General features: G+C 44.6%; 1 protein-coding gene across 1 annotated transcript in view; it reads right to left on the minus strand.

The window, feature by feature from the left end:
- GRM4 (glutamate metabotropic receptor 4) overlaps positions 1 to 22,638 on the minus strand; it is a gene marked incomplete at its 5' end in the record, with an annotated part of 207,103 nt that overhangs the window by 77,006 nt on the left and 107,459 nt on the right. Inside the window, one exon of the mRNA XM_066583093.1 lies at positions 9,223 to 9,469. Coding sequence (XP_066439190.1) covers positions 9,223 to 9,469 — 247 coding nt within the window. The remainder of the gene's footprint in view (positions 1 to 9,222; positions 9,470 to 22,638) is intronic.

Genomic DNA, 22,638 nt, shown 5'->3' on the forward strand with positions numbered 1-22,638 from the left:
GAAGCCCATAAAAATTGCTAGGATTACACTGTAGGCGAGGGCCCAAAAAAATTGGTGTACCAACAGTACTAATGTACCTCAGAAAAATTGTCCATGCCCAACCAAAAGGGCAGGTGAAACCCATTAATCGCTTTGGTTACTGTGGCTTAATTTGTAACTAGGCCTGGAGGCCTTCCCCCTCCTCCTCATGCTTCTCCAAAACGCGCTGAGATATAGACATGAGGGTGCTCTGACTATCCAGCGACATACTGTCTTCCCCCGCCTCCGTTTCCGAGCGCAAAGCGTCTGCCTTTATGCTTTGCAGGGAACTTCTCAACAGGCATAGCAGAGGAATGGTGACGCTAATGATTGCAGCATCCCCGCTCACCATCTGGGTAGACTCCTCAAAGTTTCCAAGGACCTGGCAGATGTCTGCCAACCAGGCCCACTCTTCTGTAAAGAATTGAGGAGGCTGACTCCCACTACGCCGCCCATGTTGGAGTTGGTATTCCACTATAGCTCTACGCTGTTCATAGAGCCTGGCCAACATGTGGAGCATAGAGTTCCACCGTGTGGGCACGTCGCACAGCAGTCGGTGCACCGGCAGATTAAACCGATGTTGCAGGGTCCGCAGGGTGGCAGCGTCCGTGTTGGACTTGCGGAAATGTGCGCTGAGCCGGCGCACCTTTCTGAGCAGGTCTGACAAGCGTGGGTAGCTTTTCAGAAACCGCTGTACCACCAAATTAAAGACGTGGGCCAGGCATGGCACGTGCATGAGGCTGCCGAGCTGCAGAGCCACCACCAGGTTACAGCCGTTGTCACACACGACCATGCCCAGTTGGAGGCTCAGCGGCGAAAGCCAGCGGTCGGTCTGCTCTTTCAGACCCTGCAGCAGTTCGTGGGCTATGTGCCTCTTCTCTCCTAAGCTGATTAGTTTCAACACGGCCTGCTGACACTTGCCCACTGCTGTGCTGCCACGCCGCGCGACACCAACTGCAGGCGTCGTGCTGTTTCTGACACATCTTGATTGCGAGACACAGGTTGCTTAGGAGGAGGAGGGTGGTTTAGTGGAGGAATCATACACCGCTGTAGATACCAGCACTGAGCTGGGGCCCGCAATTCTGGGGGTGGGTAGGACATGAGCGGTCCCAGGCTCTGACTCGGTCCCAGCCTCCACTAAATTCACCCAATGTGCCGTCAGGGAGATATAGTGGCCCTGCCCGCCTGTGCTTGTTCACGTGTCCGTAGTTAAGTGGACCTTGGCAGTAACCGCGTTGGTGAGGGCACGTACAATGCTGCGGGAGACGTGGTCGTGCAGGGCTGGGACGGCACATCGGGAAAAGTAGTGGCAACTGGGAACCGAGTAGCACGGGGCCGCCGCCATCATGTTTTTGAAAGCCTCCGTTTCCACAAGCCTATACGGCAGTATCTCCAGGCTGATCAATTTGGCTATGTGCACGTTTAACGCTTGAGCGTGCGGGTGCATGGCGGCGTACTTGCGCTTGCGCTCAAACAGTTGCGCTAGCGACGGCTGGACGCTGCGCTGAGAGACATTGCTGGATGGGGCCGAGGACAGCGGAGGTGAGCGTGTGGGTGCAGGCCGGGAGACGGTCGTGCCTGTGTTCTGAGAGGGGGGTTGGATCTCAGTGGCAGGTTGGGGCACAAGGGGAGAGGTAGTGGTGCAAACCGGAGGCGGTGAACGACCTTCATCCCACCTTGTGGGGTGCTTGGCCATCATGTGCCTGCGCATGCTGGTGGTGGTGAGGCTGGTGGTGGTGGCTTCCCGGCTGATCTTGGCGCGACAAACCTTGCACACCACAGTTCGTCTGCACTCTCAGTGAAAAACTGCCACACCTTTGAGCACCTCGGCCTCTCCAGGGTGGCATGGCGCGAGGGGGCGCTTTGGGAAACAGTTGGTGGATTATTCGGTCTGGCCCTGCTTCTACCCCTGGCCACCGCGCTGCCTCTTCCAACCTGCCCTGCTGCTGCACTTGCCTCCCCCTCTGAAGACCTGTCCTCAGTAGGCTTAGCAAACCAGGTGAGGTCAGTCACCTCATCGTCCAGCTGCTCTTCCTCCGAATCCTCTGTGCGCTCCTCCCTCGGACTTACTGAAATTACTACTACCTCACTGATAGACAACTGTATCTCATTGTCATCGTCCTCCTCACCCACTGAAAGCTCTTGAGACAGTTGCCGGAAGTCCCCAGCCTCATCCCATGGACCCCGGGAACTTTCCAAAGGTTGGGCATCGGTCACGACAAACTCCTCCGGTGGGAGAGGAACCATTCCTGCCCAATCTGGGCAGGGGCCCGAGAACAGTTCCTGGGAGTCTGCCTGCTCCTCAGAATGTGTCATTTTCATGGAGTGAGGAGGCTGGGAGGAAGGAGGAGCAGCAGCCAGAGGATTCAGAGTTGCAGCTGTGGACAGCGTAGAAGACTGGGTGGTTGATAGATTGCTGGATGCACTTTCTGCCATCCACGACAGGACCTGCTCACACTGCTCAGTTTCTAATAAAGGTCTACCGCGTGGACCCATTAATTGTGAGAAGAATCTTGGGACCCCAGAAACTTGCCTCTCTCCTAATCCCGCAGCAGTCGGCTGCGATACACTTGGACCAGGAGCTCGGCCTGTGCCCACACCCTGACTTGGGCCTCCTCGCCCGCGTCCACGTCCTCTAGGCCTACCCCCACCCCTCAGCATGGTGTATTACGAGTAGAGCAGAAACAGAATGCTGTAATTAAATGTGCCGCTTATTGGCCTGTGGTTGGAGGCTGACTTCGCTTACGGAACGCACAGCAGAGCCAGGAAACAATTATGCGCAAGCCTGTAGTGAGACCTAGGTGCGTATGATTGAGCTACTGGAATTCACAGGGCAGAACCAGTCAAGTGGCCAAAGGCCAGTGGTAGGCCTTAAGTATTTTGCTTCAATTTTTTAAAATGGTGAGGTGAAAAGCCAGACAGACACCATATGCAGCGTATATATGTATACTCTTTCCCTCTGGCGGGATGACGGCGATCACGTAACGGACACAGCAGAGCCAGGAAACAATTATGCGCAATGCTGGGTATTAATCAGTGACTACTACCCCCAGCAGACACGCCGTAAACTGAAGACGGTCACAGGCAGGGCAAATATAGTATTTTTTTCCACTTTTTGGGAAAAAGCCCACTGGCTGTGATATAGCCTATATTTGGATTTCCCTGTTGGAGGATGACTGTGGTTACTGAAAGCACAGTGCAGCCAGAAAACAATTATGCGCAAGGCTGGGTATTAATCAGCGACTACTACCCCCAGCAGACACGCCGTAAACTAAAGACGGTCACAGGCAGGCCAAATATAGTATTTTTTTCCACTTTTTGGGAAAAGGCCCACTGCCTGTGATATAGCCAGTATACCTCTTTCTCTGTACCACTGTCCCTGCCTCACCAGTACTGCCCCTATACTCTGTAAAATGACTGCCGACTGAGGACGCTATGATCTGCACGCCCGATATACAAAAAAAAAAAAAAGTGCAACACTGCTAAAAGCAGCCTCAACAGTACTGCACACGGTCAGATGTGGCCCTAAGAAGGACCGTTGGGGTTCTTGAAGACTAAAATAACACCTAACACTCTCCCTATAGCAGCTACAGCAAGACAGCACTTTACCTGATCTCTCTCACCGTGCATCTGTGGCGAGCCGCGGGCGGGGCAGATTTAAATACTCGGGTGTCATCTGATCTCCCCAGCCACTCACTGCAGGGGGGTGGGATAGATCTGGAATGTCACAGGAGGAAGTTGTAATGCCTTCCCTGTGTTTCTATTGGCCAGAAAAGCGCACAAATTTCTCAGGGAAGGAAATGTAATGGAGTCGAGCACCGCATGGTGCTTGTCTCGAGTAACGAGCATCTCGAACACCCTAATACTCGAACGAGCATCAAGCTCGGATGAGTACGCTCGCTCATCTCTAATTATAAATGGTCGATGGATCAAACATGGCAGCTGGGTTATTGTCATAAGAGGCAGGAGCCTGAAAACTAGGTTGCAAAGGAGATGATGGACAGACAGGGGCTGTTCCTTGTATGGGGTTTGGCTGGTTAGCAGGGGGCACACTCTGAAAATTATTTTTGTTCTGGATTGCAATCTCCTGCAGGTTATTTGACAGTAAACACAGAAGGTTTATCAGCTCTGGAATACCCACTTCTGCCACCCCAGTGCTCTGCTGCCCTACAACTGGAAGCCCTTGTTTTGCCATCAGGTTCTCCTCTCTTTGGACATCTTCTAATATAGATAAGAATATCATCAGGAACATCCAGCTCCTTCTCTCTTTGTATCTTGCAGACTTTTCTGGGACAAGAAGACCAACATGGATGGTTTGGAAGAAGTAGGACCAATAAAATATTAGGATGATCATTTTCAAGACCTTGCCCCTCTAAGGGTTGAAGTTTGGAAGGTAATGGTTAGCATGCTGCCAGAGGAATAATGAAGGCTTCCATCTTGTTGGTACTGATAATTACATATTTCAGTTTACAGCTGAGGTAGGAATAGAGCCGACTATAGAACATAGCATCCCTGGAGGTCTGGGGACAGAGTTGCAGCAGGCACATATCCTTAGTGGAAGCAGGCCAGATGAGATCCACATACTCCCAGACTGATTCTGGACTGATGAAGCCTTTACTTGTGATCATCTTTGGTAATTCCTGACAAAGATGATTGGTATAGCCAGAAACTTGCATTGCAAACACTTTGAAATGCTTAATAGAAAACATATGAATGAAGCCTTTCCATATTTCAGATTGAGATGAGGAGGAGTTCTGACTTTTAGTACCTAGAATATCCTTTTCATTGCTATCAAATGCCCATCTTGTAGCTTTTCCACATAGCTGTTGTTGCTTCCACTTTTGTTCTGTGGCTTTACTTTTGTCCATATTCGTATCTGAAGGTTTGATTTTGCCCATGGAGGCAAAATTCAAGGTGGAGGCCGGAACCGAGCCTGACCCTGGGCCCGCTAACGTGCTTCCCACACAGACTATAGCGGGTCCTGGTCATCGTGTCTTGGGGTTGTAATGCCACCTCCTCCTCCTGCTTGGGGTCAGGGGATCAGCACTGGGCATCATGTGTTTTCTCCCGTGTTACCATAGTTATCTGAGACACTCGTCTGGGCCAAAGAAAAGGAGCGTTACTGCATTGATGAGACCTTCACAGCTGTACTAGCATCAGAGTCCGCTCTATGCCCACGATTGCTGAGGGTGTGTGCAGAGGCCTATGTCCTCAGCACAGTGAAAGTCTGGCATGTTTGGGCACTATCATTTCTTCATGTTTATTACTATCTTTGGGTTCCTTGGCTCGCCTACGCTGTGGGTGCACAAAGACTTCCCTTAGCGGTGATTTCCCTGTCTGGCACAAAGACACTGACTGACTTGGGTAGGGTGCATAGTGCAGATGCCTTTCCCCTTGCGGTGTCGCTAGAGCTATCCGACACCTAGACAGAATGAATACTGTGTGGGCACTTGGACTGCCCATTGCTATGTCGGTCGCGGCACCTTGGGTCTTGGCCTTGTGAGGCCACCTCCTGCTTGGGGTCAGGGGATGAGCATTGTGCATCATGTATTTTCTCTCTTGTTACCACAGTTATCTGAGAAACTCGTTTGGGCCAAAGGAGAGGAGCGTTGCTGCATTAATGAGACGTTCACTGCTGTACTAGCATCGAAGTTCGCTTTATGTCTACGATTGCTGAAGCTGTTGGCCGAGGCCTATGTCCCGGGGGAACTGCAACTGCGCCAGGTTGGGCCTGTGGAACTTTTTCCCGGCTAATCCAGCCTTTGGAGCGGTGAAAGAAAACGTAACTGATTTTATGAGACCTTTACAGGTGTACTAGCATTGACGTCCGCTTCATGGCCACGATTGCTGAAGCTGTTGGCCGGGGCCTATGTCCCAGGGGAATTGCAACTGCGCAAGGTTGGGCCTGTGAAACTTTTTCCTGGCTAATCCAGTCAATGGAGCGGTGAAAGAAAACGTAACTGATTTACTGAGACCTTTGCAGCTGAACTAGTATCGAAGTCCACTTCATGCCAGCGATTGCTGAGGGTGTGGGCTGAGGCCTATGTCCTCGGCGCAGTGAAAGTCTGCCTTGTTGGGGCACTCTGATTTCTTCATGGTGCATGTCTTGGGTTGCCTAGGACCCACCTATGCTGTGGGTGCACACAGACTTCCCATTGCGGCGATTTACCTATCTGGCACAAAGACACTGACTGACTTAGGTAGGGGGCAGAGTGCAGATGGCTCTCCCCTTGCGGTGTCGATTGAGCTATCTGACACCAACACAGAATGAATTGTGTATGGGCACATGGATTCCCCATTGCCATGTAACTCGTGGTGCCTTGGGTCACACAAGATGGAGGATGGGAACGAGCTTAACCCTGGGCCCGCTCATGTGAAGATTGAACGTCAATTTCTCATCAATTCTCAACAGCATTGTGGCCTATCACCCACCCCTTATGAAGAGGGTCGCTGCCTTGCCCTGCCAACCCTCTGCAGTTTGTGTCTCCAGTTCCTCCTCATCGCAGATGCACTTGGAAATAGACATGAGGGTGGTGTAGCTATGAAGCGAGCATGTGACATGAGGGCAGCTAAATGCTGGGCAGGGAAACTTTTGTGTGCGCTGTGGATGCAGGGTCGTGTGGGGGGTTGGGCAGCATGTAACATAGGAGAAGAGGCAGTGGTGTGACTCCCAGGCAGTGATTGTGCTTGGCTGCAGGTAGTGTGGTGCTTTGCTAAGGTGTGCCTTGCTAATGAGGGTTTGTCCAAAATAAAAATTTTTAGGGGGGTGGGGGCAGACTCTTGCCCCTATTGTGGCTTAATTGTGGGACCTGGGAGCCTGAGATGCAGCCCTGCATGCTGCCCCTGCCCTGCCCTATCCATTTCTCTGGTGTTTCCATGGATTTAGGATGTTTTCTGTTTTTTTTTTTACAAGTGAAGACCTATCCGGAGCATCGGTCATATACAAAAATGCTCGAGTCGCCCATTGACTTCAATGGGGTTCATTACTCGAAACGAGCTCTCGAGCATCGCAAAAAGTTCGATTCGAGCAATGAGCACCCGAGCATTTTGGTGCCCGCTCATCTCTAGATGTCACCCTAGGAGTCAGCTTGCACCAGGGGACTTACCTACCTAAATATTATTGCAGACCTAGTAAACCTTAGTGGCCATGACCTCTTTCAGCAGGATAATGTATACTGCTACACTTCAAAATTTTTCTGGAATTGTTCTAGGAACATGACAAAGAGTTCAAATTGTTGAATTAGCCTCAAATGTACCAGATCTCAGTCCTATTAAGCATCTGAGAAATGCGCTAGAAAAATATTTCCAATCCACCTTGCAACTTACACAACAAAGTATCTGCTGTTAACGTCTTGTTGCCAGGTGCCACAAAACATCTTCAGAGGTTTGGTACCTTAACATGTCAGAGAACTTTTGTTGGTTCGGGAGGGAGCTGCACATTATTAAGCAGGTTAGGCAGGTGAATTATAAAATGTTAATACATGGTGACAAGCACAAATAAAGTAAAAGTGCAGTCTTGGCATTATTATTATTATTAGTGGAATAATCCATTTGTGTCAGTATCAGGCCAATTTAATGAAAATCATCCTGAATCAGAATGATTCCTACTCCCATTAAAATCAATAGGAGTAAATCCTGTTCACTAATTTGCCCTCCCAAAGGTCTTCAATCCAGCCAAAGCCCCCCTAATTGTATGTGAATACAGCTACACATCTGGGCAACACTGTGCATCTCCTAAAAATTGATAAAAAAAACTGTACAGTGGTCAATTGTGGCAAACAGGTATCACTGAAAACAAAAGAAGCCCACATAGGGTCTCCTAGATTAAAACTTCTACCAAGCAATGCAATAAATTTTACAGTGACATATTCTGCCAAGTGAACACAGCACTAAAGCATGGGCTGGCTGGCTCCAAAGACGAATTGAGAGCTACCAAAATCTTGGCTATGCAAAACAGAAGGTGTGCTTGGTCAATTGTAGCAAACAGGGTTCACTGAAAACAAAAGAAGCCCACATAAGTCAAAACTTCTACCAAGATCAAAACTTCTACCAAACAATGTCATAAATTTTATAAGGGCAAATTCTGCAAGGTCAACACAATAGTCAAGCATGGGCTTACTCCAATGAGCAGATATAGAGCTACTAAAAATTTAACTTCTCGAGACAGCAGGTGTGCTGCTCATTTTAAATGCAATGCCATAACTTTTATAAGGGAAAGCAGTAGCGCTACCAAAAAATACACCCAGGGAGACAGTAGATGTGCTGCTTCTGTTAAAAGGAATATCATAAGGTTTGCAAAGGACAAATTCTACCAGGTTAACAGAACAGCCAAGCACAAGCCTTCACCAAAAATTCGTTCTGCCTTATCTGATTCAATTTAGTTAAAATCGTGGTGATTTTATCGCCCGGCTTATCAAAATGAGCAACACTAATTATTACATGAGGGACATTGTGTGAAATTAATATGCACTTAATTGTAACAGGACAAAATATTTTTAGATATACATGTTCTTACCCTTTTACACCTATATACTGTACATTAAAAGTACTGGCAATGTATGCAACATCAGAATTTGTTGCTTGGTAACATAGATTAAACACACTGGTTATGAATATAATACATTACTTTACAATGCTGATAATGAGTATGCTGCATTGTGATAGGAACGGAGTTTGTGCTGTGAATGTTTCACATTCTGCTTGATGAAGCTTTGATGTGGAAATGTGCAGAGTATGTGGAATGCACGTGGAGCACACCCCCAGGTTACTGCAGGATGTCTAAGGCTACAGCCTGTGGGAGATATCACTTGACATTGAGCCTGTGAATGAGAAGATGAATTCAGACAGCATCATTAGCTGTATGCTATGGTTTCTGAGTGTTGACACCAGGATGGATTGATATACAGCTGTTTAATTAAAAGATATGTGACCTATACAGTAACAAATCAGTGTCCTGTATTCCTCCTTACCATGATAGCCTTCTTACCATAAAAGCTTTAGCTTTGTTGAATAAATGCCTTCTCCTTTTTTTTAAGTGATACATTTTTAATTGACTAACAATGTGTACCAATAACGTTATAATTATTGTTTTGATTTTTAATTGCATGTCATTCTATGATAGATTACGCGATAGTTTAAATAAATACATTTGATGCAAATCTTAAAGGAGTAAACATGTTAGTTCTGCTCATAAATATTACTTGCCTTGTGTCTCCATGCTGTCACATAGCTCAGTCTTGGCTTCCCCATTTGGTCTGTAGCCTCCTTTTTGGGTGAATTTGTTGCTCATTGTTGCTGCTGTTACAACAGCCTTCAGGCTTCTTTTGCGCTTGGGGACATTTAGTTCTGGGTGGAAAAGGATAATGTAGACCTTGGGCATGTAGAGCATACCTAAGGATACTGAGGCACTCAAGCTCACTGAAATAGTCAGAGTTGTGGTCTGGATATGCATCTGTGAACAAAATTCAAATGTGGCCAAAATGATTCACTCATAGTACTACAAATTTCCATGTAGTGAAACATTATACTTTACAATCGTTACATGCAAACTGTAAAGCTGTGCTTTGAAGATAGCAAACACATATACACACATTGTTTTACACCAGTAAAAATGGTTTTGCAGATGATTTTATAAGTAGAGATGAGCGAGCATGCTCGTTCGAGTATTCGGGTACTCGAGATGCTTGGTACTCGAGATGAACACCACGCGGTACTCGAGTCAATTTCATTTCCCTACCCCGCATGTTTAGCGCCATTTTCTAGCCAATAAACATGCGGGAAGGCATTATCACTACCTGTTGTGGCTTGCCAGCCCTCTGCCTACCATAGCAGTGAGTGGCTGGCGGGATCAGGTGACCGCCGAGTACTCAAACTGGTTCCGCCCGCGGCTCGCCTCAGATGCATGCCGGCAGAGGGAAAGTACTGCTGCTGATATAGAAAAAGTATTAGAGTAGGATCCTCTCTTCAAGAACCCCAACGGTCCTTCTTAGGGCTACTCCTAATTGTGTGCTTTACTGTTGTGGCTCGCTGGGAGCAGTAGTGCACAATCTAGGCCTGTGCAGAGCATTTCAGCTATACTGTTCTATGTGTGCAGTGCATTAGGCAAAGGTCTCATCTCTAAAACAGTACTCTAATATTTCCTGGGCTACTACAGACCATTTCAGCTATACCGTTCTATGTGTGCAGTGCATTAGGCAGAGGTCTCACAGATATGATTCTCTGTGTTTAGAGTTTTCTGTCCCTGTGCAGAGCGTCTCACAATACCCTTTCCTTGGGTGCGGTGAAGGAGCTGCAGTTATCAGCACTATCCACTGGCTTTAGAATTTTCTGCCCCTGTGCAGAGCGTCTCACAATACCTTTCCCTTGGTTGCGGTGAAGTAGCCGCAGTTTTCAGCACTATCTACTGGCTTTAGAGATTTCTGCCCCTGTGCAGAGCATCTCACAATACCCTTTCCTTGGGTAAGGTGAAGTAACTGCAGTTATCAGCACTGTCCACTGGCGTTATAGCTTTCTGCCCCTGGGCAGAGCTTCTCACAATACCCTTTCCTTGGGTTCGGTGAAGTAGCCGCAGTTATCAGCACTGTCCACTGGCTTTATAGCTTTCTGCCCCTGTGCAGAGTGTCTCACAATACCCTTTCCTTGGGTGCGGTGAGGTAGCCTCAGTTATCAGCACTATCCATTGGCTTTCTAGCTTTCTCCCACTCCATACAGCCTCTCTTATATGCAAGTCTCTGTGAGCGGTCAATGACGGCTAGGTATCAGCGCAAGACAGCGGTTTAATTTTTTCCGGTCATAGCATAGAGCTTCCGGTATCTACAAGTCTCTGTGTGCGGTGAATTAGCCACAGTTCTCAGCGCTATACGGTGGGGTAATTTATTTGGGCCCTGCTCTGTCCTTAATCCAAAATGATTAGGAGTTGGGGTAAGGGTGGCGGACATGGACGTGGACACAGGTGCGGGTGTCCAAGTGAAGGTGTGGGCACAGGCCGAGGTCCTGGGCGAGGTGAATCACAGCCGGCTGCTGAGGGATTAGGAGAGTGCCAAGTCCCTACGCTCCCCAGCTTCATATCACAATTTGAGGGTCCACGTGGTAGACCTTTATTACAATAGATATTCACTGAGACAGAGGGGTTTATTGTTTATCTTATTATTTTTCACTGAAAGAAACCCATAGATTTTTATACTAAAAATTAACTTTTATTAGAAATATTTAAAATGTGGAACCCACTATTGCAAACACAAAACACAAAAACTAACAGTGTCATGGAAAACCTAAGTGATAGATATGTAGAGAAAAGTATGGCAGCAAACCAGGTGCAGATAAATGATGCAGAGCTTTATTCCTCCTGAAGTCACAGATACATGACGTTTCGACACAAAGTCTTTTTCAAATGCAATGAAAGCAATGGTACAACAGGGTATATATGCAGTCAAACAGCCAATCAGTTGTTAATTGCAAATTAGTACCTCATGTGGAGGGTTTAGAATCAATGCATGGATACTTGTGGGCACTTCCGGCATCAGGCGTCGTCATGGAGAAAATCATGTGATAGAACGTCATGATGTCACGACGTACCACGCATAGGAGCCTCATACAGCGTGTCTACACTGTCACGTAAACACACATCATCGAATGCGCCACATGTGCGCATCAGAATAAGCACTTCCAAATAGGGCGCATAAATTAATCGCAAACTTGCGAAAAAAGGCCTGCGTGTCAAAATATGCGTTCCAAAGCGGGGCGCATAAATACTACGTATTCAATGCGAAAAAAGGTCGAAAAAAGCCAAAAGTGTCAACAAGAGTCCGTGGGTTAATTAGTCAAATACAAGAAATAATTCATACAGTACAGGAGGAACAAGGGCAAAACACACAGAGCAAACATCCAAATATAGCAATGTATAGAAACATAACAAATATAACAGCTGGGATTAGTAGCACCAAGGAAAAAGATGCATAATGTACAAATCGCTACAAAAACGCAGCAGAGACCGCTGTATATGCATATGTACAAAATATGTTTGCAAATAAAGGATGTAAGTCTCCATGTGTGGCTCCAAGTTCACTCCGGTAGATTCCAATTTCCAATATCTCAAACGAATATATATTTCACCACTATAACAGAAGAAAAAAAGTATAAATAAGCAAAAATATGACAAACATATCAAAAAAATACCAAATACAAAAAATGTAAAAATAAAAGTAAGACAGATACAGTGAGGATCACCAGCACTATAGATATTGCGTGATATTGTAATCTATATTGAGGCCACGTGGCGTCAAAGTGTCTAAAATATAGATCCAGCGTAGTTCTTTTTTAAGGAGAATTTTTTCACGATCGCCACCACGTGAGAGAGGGGGCACACAGTCGATCACCCTAAATCGTAGTTGACCGACCGTGTGACCACTCTCCAGAAAATGGCGCGAAACAGGTAATGACAGGTTCTTAGTACGAATAGAGCTTTTATGTCCATTAATTCTAGTACGAACTTCAAGCGTTGTTTCTCCTACGTACTGCAGTCCACATGGACAACACAAAAGGTAAATTACGTAAGAAGAGGAACACGTGAAGAAACCTTTAATCGAGAAAGCAGCACCCGTTGATGAATGGTGAAATTTATCACCCTTAAGCATATTATTGCAGCAAGAGCACCCTAGGCACGGAAAATTTCCCGAGCGACGGGGTGCTAATAATGTTTGCTGTAAACCTGATTTCTTTTCATACAACGAGTGTACCAAGATGTCTCGCAAGTTCTTACCCCTTTTGTAGGACATCATGGGGGAATTAACAAACTCCTCAATGTTATTGTCGGCCATGCGTAGCAATGACCAATGTTTTCTGAGAATAGTAGATAATCGTGTACTTACAGGATTGTATACCGATACAAAAGGGATCCGTTTTGGACCCTCCACCCTGGATCTAGGGGACAACAAATCGACACGTTGAACATTAGTCAGTCTTTGTGTGGCCATAGTGATTACATTTTGAGGATATCCACGTGATAGAAATTTAGTGCACATCTGTGACAAACGAATATCAAGTTTGTGGTCAATGGTAACTCGTTTAACCCTAATTAACTGGCTCCACGGTAGAGACCTTACCATGGAGCGAGGGTGAAAGCTATTGTATTGTAGTAAACTATTACGGTCCGTTTCTTTAACATAAAGATCGGTTTCCAATCTACCGCCAACATTGGTTACTAGAACGTCCAAAAACGCAATTTCGTTTCTTGAATATTTCAAAGTGAATTGGAGTTCTGGCCAAATGCCATTTAACTCCGAGTGGAATGACATCAAGTCACTCTCATTGCCACGCCACACCAAAAATATGTCATCAATATACCGGTGCCAGGAGACCACCATGGGCCAGAACGCAGACGCATACACAAATTCTTCCTCAAATCTGTTCATGTAAATATTTGCGTAGGTAGGCGCTACGTTCGAACCCATGGCGGTCCCCTGGCACTGCCTGTAGTATTTGCCTGCAAAAAGAAAATAATTTTTTGACAGAATAAGTTCAAGTAATGATAGAACAACATGTTCGCATTCGAGAGATATGTCAGACGATGCTAGTTTGTATCTCACTGCCTCTAATCCCTTCTCATGGGTAATTGACGTGTACAACAATGTCACGTCAAATGAGGCCAGAATCACATCGCCTGAAATAGTCATTTTACTCAGGATCGTTAAAAAATCACTGGTGTCTTTAACATAAGAGGCACCCGAGGTAGCAAACCTACGCAGTACCTTATCCCAAAAAATTGATGTGTGAGTAAATAATGATCCCCTCCCCGAGACAATCGGGCTTCCGGGGGGGTTTACAAGAGATTTGTGGATTTTAGGTAATGCATAAATAGTTGGCACCACTGGTGTGATTACGTACAAGAAATCATAAAGGGCTTGATCTATGTTGCCCTCCATGACGGCGTCAAACAAAATATTCCGTAAAAGAGTCTGATACTGACTGGTAGGGTTGTTGGATAACGGTTCATATACGTTGAGATCTGCTAGCTGTCGATAAATTTCAGCCTCATACTGGATCGAGTCCATCACCACCACAGCTCCGCCTTTATCGGCGGGCTTGATGGTGATGGACCCGTCACTTGACAGCGCTCTGAGCACCCGACACTCTTCACCAGAAAGGTTAGATACAGATTTATAGGATACATTACGCCTGCGTAATTTATTAATGTCAGCATACACCAGGGAAATGTATGTCTCAACAATGTGGTTAGTATCCGGTGGTTGAAATTTGCTCTTATTGTAAATGCCACACTTACGTAAGGTGAAAGGTACTTGTCCAATAGGATTAGAGTCACCATTATTGTTGGAAGTGTCACCATTCGATTGTTGAGAGAAGAAGGATTTAAGGCGCAGTCTCCTAAAGAAGCCCCGTAGACTCAAATCAATCTCAAACCAGTCTATTTGAGGGGTTGGACAATAGGACAAACCTTTTGATAGAACTGTGGTTTCGACCTCCGAGAGTGTCCTAGATGAGATGTTTACCACTAGGTTAGTTGCGTTGTCGCCTTTTTGTTGCTGATAAAGGCGGAGCTGTGGTGGTGATGGACTCGATCCAGTATGAGGCTGAAATTTATCGACAGCTAGCAGATCTCAACGTATATGCCCTTCACAGGTATAGACTAAAAGAATATAGTTTATTAGAAACTCTTAAAAACATATACGGGCTGACTAACAGTACTAACATACATTAACACAAAAAAGAGGAGAAGATATATTTAGGTGCAAGTTTGAATTATGCATCCAATGTCTCCAATGTAGATAATGGTCACAATAGCATGGTCAGTATAAGTGGATAACTTCAGTGCATATACAGAGTTCCTGCACTGAATGACTGGTGACAGTCGTATGTAGAGGTCGCAGAGAACTACGGCTCTGAATGACTGGTGAAGTCACAGAGAAATACGGCTCAACGCGTTTCTCCGCTCGCTTTAGAGCGGTTCATCAGGAGCCACAGATGTATATTTGACCAAAAAATCTTTAGTGGGATTAATAGCGTCAATCATTTAATTGACTAAGCTATCTTCCTCTTTTAGGATATATAATCAGTAGGATTAAATTGGCAAGAAAGTGGGTTGTCTGCGAAGATGTCGCCAACAGGTATATATATATACCAGACACCGTTAGACAAAAAGCCAGCAGGGTACGATGGTATAGTGGCTACGTTGGTAAAGAAGGAAGGAGGACTCGGATAAAGAACTTATGCACTGACAGTAGTCACAAGTCAGATGCGTGTTTAGATATGTCAGCTATAAGGATCCTGTATTTAGCGCTGTATACCTATCCTCCTACAAGTGTTGCAATGTTAGCAGCACTAATGTAGAATTTCTAGTCATATGCACTGACATTAATAGAGAGTCAGGTGCATGTTCAGATAGGTCAGCTAAAGAGGATCCTGTATTTAAAGCTGCATATCTATCCTCCTAAAAGTGTTGCAATGTCAGCAACACTAATGTAGAAATGCTAGACTCCTATCAAAAGTTCAGACAACCAATCTAATATTCAAGCAGGCAGCGAAAAATAGGCTTCAACAAATTTTTCTGCTCAAACAATAGGTCCCCAAGATAAGGCTACCTAGTGTGCCAAACATAGAGTAAAATAACAAACAGATAAAGCCTGTGGCCCTGATGGCACTTGTGACTACTGTCAGTGCATAAGTTCTTTATCCGAGTCCTCCTTCCTTCTTTACCAACGTAGCCACTATACCATCGTACCCTGCTGGCTTTTTGTCTAACGGTGTCTGGTATATATATATACCTGTTGGCGACATCTTCGCAGACAACCCACTTTCTTGCCAATTTAATCCTACTGATTATATATCCTAAAAGAGGAAGATAGCTTAGTCAATTAAATGATTGACGCTATTAATCCCACTAAAGATTTTTTGGTCAAATATACATCTGTGGCTCCTGATGAACCGCTCTAAAGCGAGCGGAGAAACGCGTTGAGCCGTATTTCTCTGTGACTTCACCAGTCATTCAGAGCCGTAGTTCTCTGCGACCTCTACATACGACTGTCACCAGTCATTCAGTGCAGGAACTCTGTATATGCACTGAAGTTATCCACTTATACTGACCATGCTATTGTGACCATTATCTACATTGGAGACATTGGATGCATAATTCAAACTTGCACCTAAATATATCTTCTCCTCTTTTTTGTGTTAATGTATGTTAGTACTGTTAGTCAGCCCGTATATGTTTTTAAGAGTTTCTAATAAACTATATTCTTTTAGTCTATACCTGTGAAGGGCATATACGTTGAGATCTGCTAGCTGTCGATAAATTTCAGCCTCATACTGGATCGAGTCCATCACCACCACAGCTCCGCCTTTATCAGCAACAAAAAGGCGACAACGCAACTAACCTAGTGGTAAACATCTCATCTAGGACACTCTCGGAGGTCGAAACCACAGTTCTATCAAAAGGTTTGTCCTATTGTCCAACCCCTCAAATAGACTGGTTTGAGATTGATTTGAGTCTACGGGGCTTCTTTAGGAGACTGCGCCTTAAATCCTTCTTCTCTCAACAATCGAATGGTGACACTTCCAACAATAATGGTGACTCTAATCCTATTGGACAAGTACCTTTCACCTTACGTAAGTGTGGCATTTACAATAAGAGCAAATTTCAACCACCGGATACTAACCACATTGTTGAGACATACATTTCCCTGGTGTATGCTGACATTAATAAATTACGTAGGCGTAATGTATCCTATAAATCTGTATCTAACCTTTCTGGTGAAGAGTGTCGGGTGCTCAGAGCGCTGTCAAGTGACGGGTCCATCACCATCAAGCCCGCCGATAAAGGCGGAGCTGTGGTGGTGATGGACTCGATCCAGTATGAGGCTGAAATTTATCGACAGCTAGCAGATCTCAACGTATATGAACCGTTATCCAACAACCCTACCAGTCAGTATCAGACTCTTTTACGGAATATTTTGTTTGACGCCGTCATGGAGGGCAACATAGATCAAGCCCTTTATGATTTCTTGTACGTAATCACACCAGTGGTGCCAACTATTTATGCATTACCTAAAATCCACAAATCTCTTGTAAACCCCCCCGGAAGCCCGATTGTCTCGGGGAGGGGATCATTATTTACTCACACATCAATTTTTTGGGATAAGGTACTGCGTAGGTTTGCTACCTCGGGTGCCTCTTATGTTAAAGACACCAGTGATTTTTTAACGATCCTGAGTAAAATGACTATTTCAGGCGATGTGATTCTGGCCTCATTTGACGTGACATTGTTGTACACGTCAATTACCCATGAGAAGGGATTAGAGGCAGTGAGATACAAACTAGCATTGTCTGACATATCTCTCGAATGCGAACATGTTGTTCTATCATTACTTGAACTTATTCTGTCAAAAAATTATTTTCTTTTTGCAGGCAAATACTACAGGCAGTGCCAGGGGACCGCCATGGGTTCGAACGTAGCGCCTACCTACGCAAATATTTACATGAACAGATTTGAGGAAGAATTTGTGTATGCGTCTGCGTTCTGGCCCATGGTGGTCTCCTGGCACCGGTATATTGATGACATATTTTTGGTGTGGCGTGGCAATGAGAGTGACTTGATGTCATTCCACTCGGAGTTAAATGGCATTTGGCCAGAACTCCAATTCACTTTGAAATATTCAAGAAACGAAATTGCGTTTTTGGACGTTCTAGTAACCAATGTTGGCGGTAGATTGGAAACCGATCTTTATGTTAAAGAAACGGACCGTAATAGTTTACTACAATACAATAGCTTTCACCCTCGCTCCATGGTAAGGTCTCTACCGTGGAGCCAGTTAATTAGGGTTAAACGAGTTACCATTGACCACAAACTTGATATTCGTTTGTCACAGATGTGCACTAAATTTCTATCACGTGGATATCCTCAAAATGTAATCACTATGGCCACACAAAGACTGACTAATGTTCAACGTGTCGATTTGTTGTCCCCTAGATCCAGGGTGGAGGGTCCAAAACGGATCCCTTTTGTATCGGTATACAATCCTGTAAGTACACGATTATCTACTATTCTCAGAAAACATTGGTCATTGCTACGCATGGCCGACAATAACATTGAGGAGTTTGTTAATTCCCCCATGATGTCCTACAAAAGGGGTAAGAACTTGCGAGACATCTTGGTACACTCGTTGTATGAAAAGAAATCAGGTTTACAGCAAACATTATTAGCACCCCGTCGCTCGGGAAATTTTCCGTGCCTAGGGTGCTCTTGCTGCAATAATATGCTTAAGGGTGATAAATTTCACCATTCATCAACGGGTGCTGCTTTCTCGATTAAAGGTTTCTTCACGTGTTCCTCTTCTTACGTAATTTACCTTTTGTGTTGTCCATGTGGACTGCAGTACGTAGGAGAAACAACGCTTGAAGTTCGTACTAGAATTAATGGACATAAAAGCTCTATTCGTACTAAGAACCTGTCATTACCTGTTTCGCGCCATTTTCTGGAGAGTGGTCACACGGTCGGTCAACTACGATTTAGGGTGATCGACTGTGTGCCCCCTCTCTCACGTGGTGGCGATCGTGAAAAAATTCTCCTTAAAAAAGAACTACGCTGGATCTATATTTTAGACACTTTGACGCCACGTGGCCTCAATATAGATTACAATATCACGCAATATCTATAGTGCTGGTGATCCTCACTGTATCTGTCTTACTTTTATTTTTACATTTTTTGTATTTGGTATTTTTTTGATATGTTTGTCATATTTTTGCTTATTTATACTTTTTTTCTTCTGTTATAGTGGTGAAATATATATTCGTTTGAGATATTGGAAATTGGAATCTACCGGAGTGAACTTGGAGCCACACATGGAGACTTACATCCTTTATTTGCAAACATATTTTGTACATATGCATATACAGCGGTCTCTGCTGCGTTTTTGTAGCGATTTGTACATTATGCATCTTTTTCCTTGGTGCTACTAATCCCAGCTGTTATATTTGTTATGTTTCTATACATTGCTATATTTGGATGTTTGCTCTGTGTGTTTTGCCCTTGTTCCTCCTGTACTGTATGAATTATTTCTTGTATTTGACTAATTAACCCACGGACTCTTGTTGACACTTTTGGCTTTTTTCGACCTTTTTTCGCATTGAATACGTAGTATTTATGCGCCCCGCTTTGGAACGCATATTTTGACACGCAGGCCTTTTTTCGCAAGTTTGCGATTAATTTATGCACCCTATTTGGAAGTGCTTATTCTGATGCGCACATGTGGCGCATTCGATGATGTGTGTTTACGTGACAGTGTAGACACGCTGTATGAGGCTCCTATGCGTGGTACGTCGTGACATCATGACGTTCTATCACATGATTTTCTCCATGACGACGCCTGATGCCGGAAGTGCCCACAAGTATCCATGCATTGATTCTAAACCCTCCACATGAGGTACTAATTTGCAATTAACAACTGATTGGCTGTTTGACTGCATATATACCCTGTTGTACCATTGCTTTCATTGCATTTGAAAAAGACTTTGTGTCGAAACGTCATGTATCTGTGACTTCAGGAGGAATAAAGCTCTGCATCATTTATCTGCACCTGGTTTGCTGTCATACTTTTCTCTTCATACTTGGATTACTTTGGAAATTATTTGGATCAATTTCCTTGTGGCGATTGCAAGTTACCAGTTCATCCCTTATTGGGTTAAGGTTGTGCTGTCTGCAACTCTGCTTGTCTTTGCTAAGTGATAGATATGCGTACTTAGGGATTTCACAACAACTCAGACCACGGTAAATTTTTTAGGTTATATGTAATACCAATAGGGTTCTTAGAAATTTTTCTGGCAACTGTGCACCTCTAAATTTAATTGATAAGAACTCTGATTGAGGTGAACACTGCCAAATATTCTTGTTACCCTGAGAGAAGAACAGTAACTCCACTGTCAAACAGTTAGAACTGTGTAGACTAGTCACACAGAATTACTTAATCGAATCCCAATTAGTTCTCAAAAGTTGGGGTTCAATACTCAAAAATTATGGTCTTGAGAGTAATTAAAAAGAAGTATGTAAATCCTATTGTTTCAAAGGACATAGCATCCTCAGATGAAGAGAGGAATAGTCTGTCTGAGTACAATATTACTGCTCGTTCACGGGCCAGAAATTAATGTGACCGTATGTTTGTCACGAGCTTAAGTTTCGGTTCAATTTTTTCGTAACCGATACCACAAAAAAAAAATCTCAAGATCTGTTCACTGATAGGATGCCATGTCTTATCCTCATAAGAGGATAGATTTTTATTACGTCTGTAGACCAGATGTAAATTGGAAACTACAGCTAGAAAAGTACCAAACCAAGTATAGCTTCCACCATCTAATAAATGCTATTGTGGCAGTTAGTAACGTATATATCTCGGGATATCGTATTCCGGATACCCGGCTATGATACTCGTGAAATCTACGCGTTTCCTCAACTATTCTCAAGTTGTAGTTAATTCATCAGGATCATGGAGCTGAATTTATGTGTTCCTTAAAGGGTTTGAAACAGAACTTATGCCCCTTACTGTCACATTTGTAATATTATGTTGTTTAATCAGTAAGTAGGGGGTGGTTTATTCATGACAGATACTCAAATTATATAGCTAGCGGATGTGGATGTACTTATAATGGTCACTATACACCCCAATTGCTTTTAGTGTATAGGTCAGACAAATTCACAATGTTAAGTCAAAGGCATTCACTCTAATGCCAGTTTACATATAGTGTCATGCCCTGCTAAGAGGTCAATAATGATAATGAAAGCAGCTAGTATTGCTACTGATCCGCTGAATATAATGATTCAGCTATAGTAACTCAGTGACTAAAGGCTATAGATGTTATGCCTAAAGTATCACTGCAGCCTCGTTAGTTATATTAAGGACAGCTAGTGATGCTGCTTGTCTGCTGGATATACTAATTCAGCTATAGTGACTTAGCAACTAAAGGCTATTGATGTAAGCCTGAAGTATCACTGCTGCCTCATTAGATATCCTGTTCACTGACTGAATTTGTCAGACCAATGGTGGTGGTTTCGCTACTTAGGGTCATAGATGTTAAGCTCAAAGTTGCTCTGTGATCACACACACACATGCATACATCCGCCGGGAACAATGTCCCAGGGCAATCTGACAGACTTGGTAAGTGAAATGCTTGTCAGTGTTTAAATAGGGATGGCTCCACCTCTCCCTGCGGGGGCTCGTACTTACCAGCACCAGCCAGAAACCAGGGGCGAGCGCCGAGGGCTGCGACCAGAAGATCATGTGACTTCGCTTTAATTCCTCGAGTGAATCATCATAGCCTTGCTATCGCAAGATGCGGATCAATGCTGCACTGAATGATAAAAACTATTCATTGATCCAGAATGGACACATTGTGCAGGCGTTAGTAAAAAAAACAGCCAGTTATGTAATAGGTGAACGGACTTATATATCAGACCTTCAGGTTCCGACTTATAATAAATCAAAGCCACATGATCATCAGTTTTTACTGGTTCGTACTATTAACCCCTCGTTACTCTTGGGGAGGATAGGTTTATTCAAAATTACAAAGATGGTAAGTATCTAAAGTCTCCTTCATCACAGCCAATAAATTTATTCTAATTAGATTGGTCGCCTAATATGTGTCAACATACTAAGGTAAATATGGTACTGTGTCAAAGTGGCCAATCGTGATACATTTTTACATATGCAGAACTGAAAAGTAATAAATAGCAGCGATAGAATTTCTATCACCTTGGCTATTACAGGTTATGCAATAAAGCATATAGAGAGGGAAACCAAAGAAACCTCAAGCAAGCTGACACCATTATCGTTTTTAATCTACATAAATATAAATGTTTTTTCTTCAGTTGTGATTATTGCATCAGAATATTCAAGACCTGGATTTTGATCAAGAAATTGTCTCCAAATTATGCCAATATTCTGATATTCAAGAACTGGTGTGCCGTCCTCGCCCTACAACAGCACGTCTCCCGCGACATTTACCGTGCCCTCCCCAATGCAGTTACAGGTAAGGTCCACTTAATGACAGACACGTGGACAAGTACTGGTGGGCAGGGCCACTATATCTCCCTGACGGCACATTGGGTGAACTTGGTGGAGGCTGGGACCGAGTCAGAGCCTGGGACTGCTCACATGCTACCCACACCAAGAATAGTGGGTCCTACCTGGGTGCTGGTATCTGTGGCAAATTATGCTACCTTCTCTAACCCCCCCACCTCCTTCTCCTCTGCCACCTCCACCTCTCAATTAAGAAGTGGGAGCACGTCGCCAGCAGTCGGTAGCGTGCGACGCGGCAGCACAGCAGAGGGCAAGCGTCAGCAAGCCGCGCTGAAACTAATCAGCTTAGGTGACAAGAGGCACACAGCCCCCAAGCTGTTACAGGGACTGACAGAGCAGACCAACCTCTGGCTTTCGCCGCTGAGCCTTCAACCGGGCATGGTTGTGCGTGACAACTGCCATAACCTGGTGACAGCTCACACACGTGCCATACCAGGCCCACATTTTCAATCTGGTGGTTCAATGGTTTCTGAAAAACTATGACTGACCTGCTCGGCAAGTTGCGCTGCGTGTGTGCACATTTCTGCAAGTCCACTACGGATGC

Source organism: Eleutherodactylus coqui, chromosome 1, assembly GCF_035609145.1.
Source record: "Eleutherodactylus coqui strain aEleCoq1 chromosome 1, aEleCoq1.hap1, whole genome shotgun sequence".
Lineage (NCBI taxonomy): Eukaryota > Metazoa > Chordata > Amphibia > Anura > Eleutherodactylidae > Eleutherodactylus > Eleutherodactylus coqui.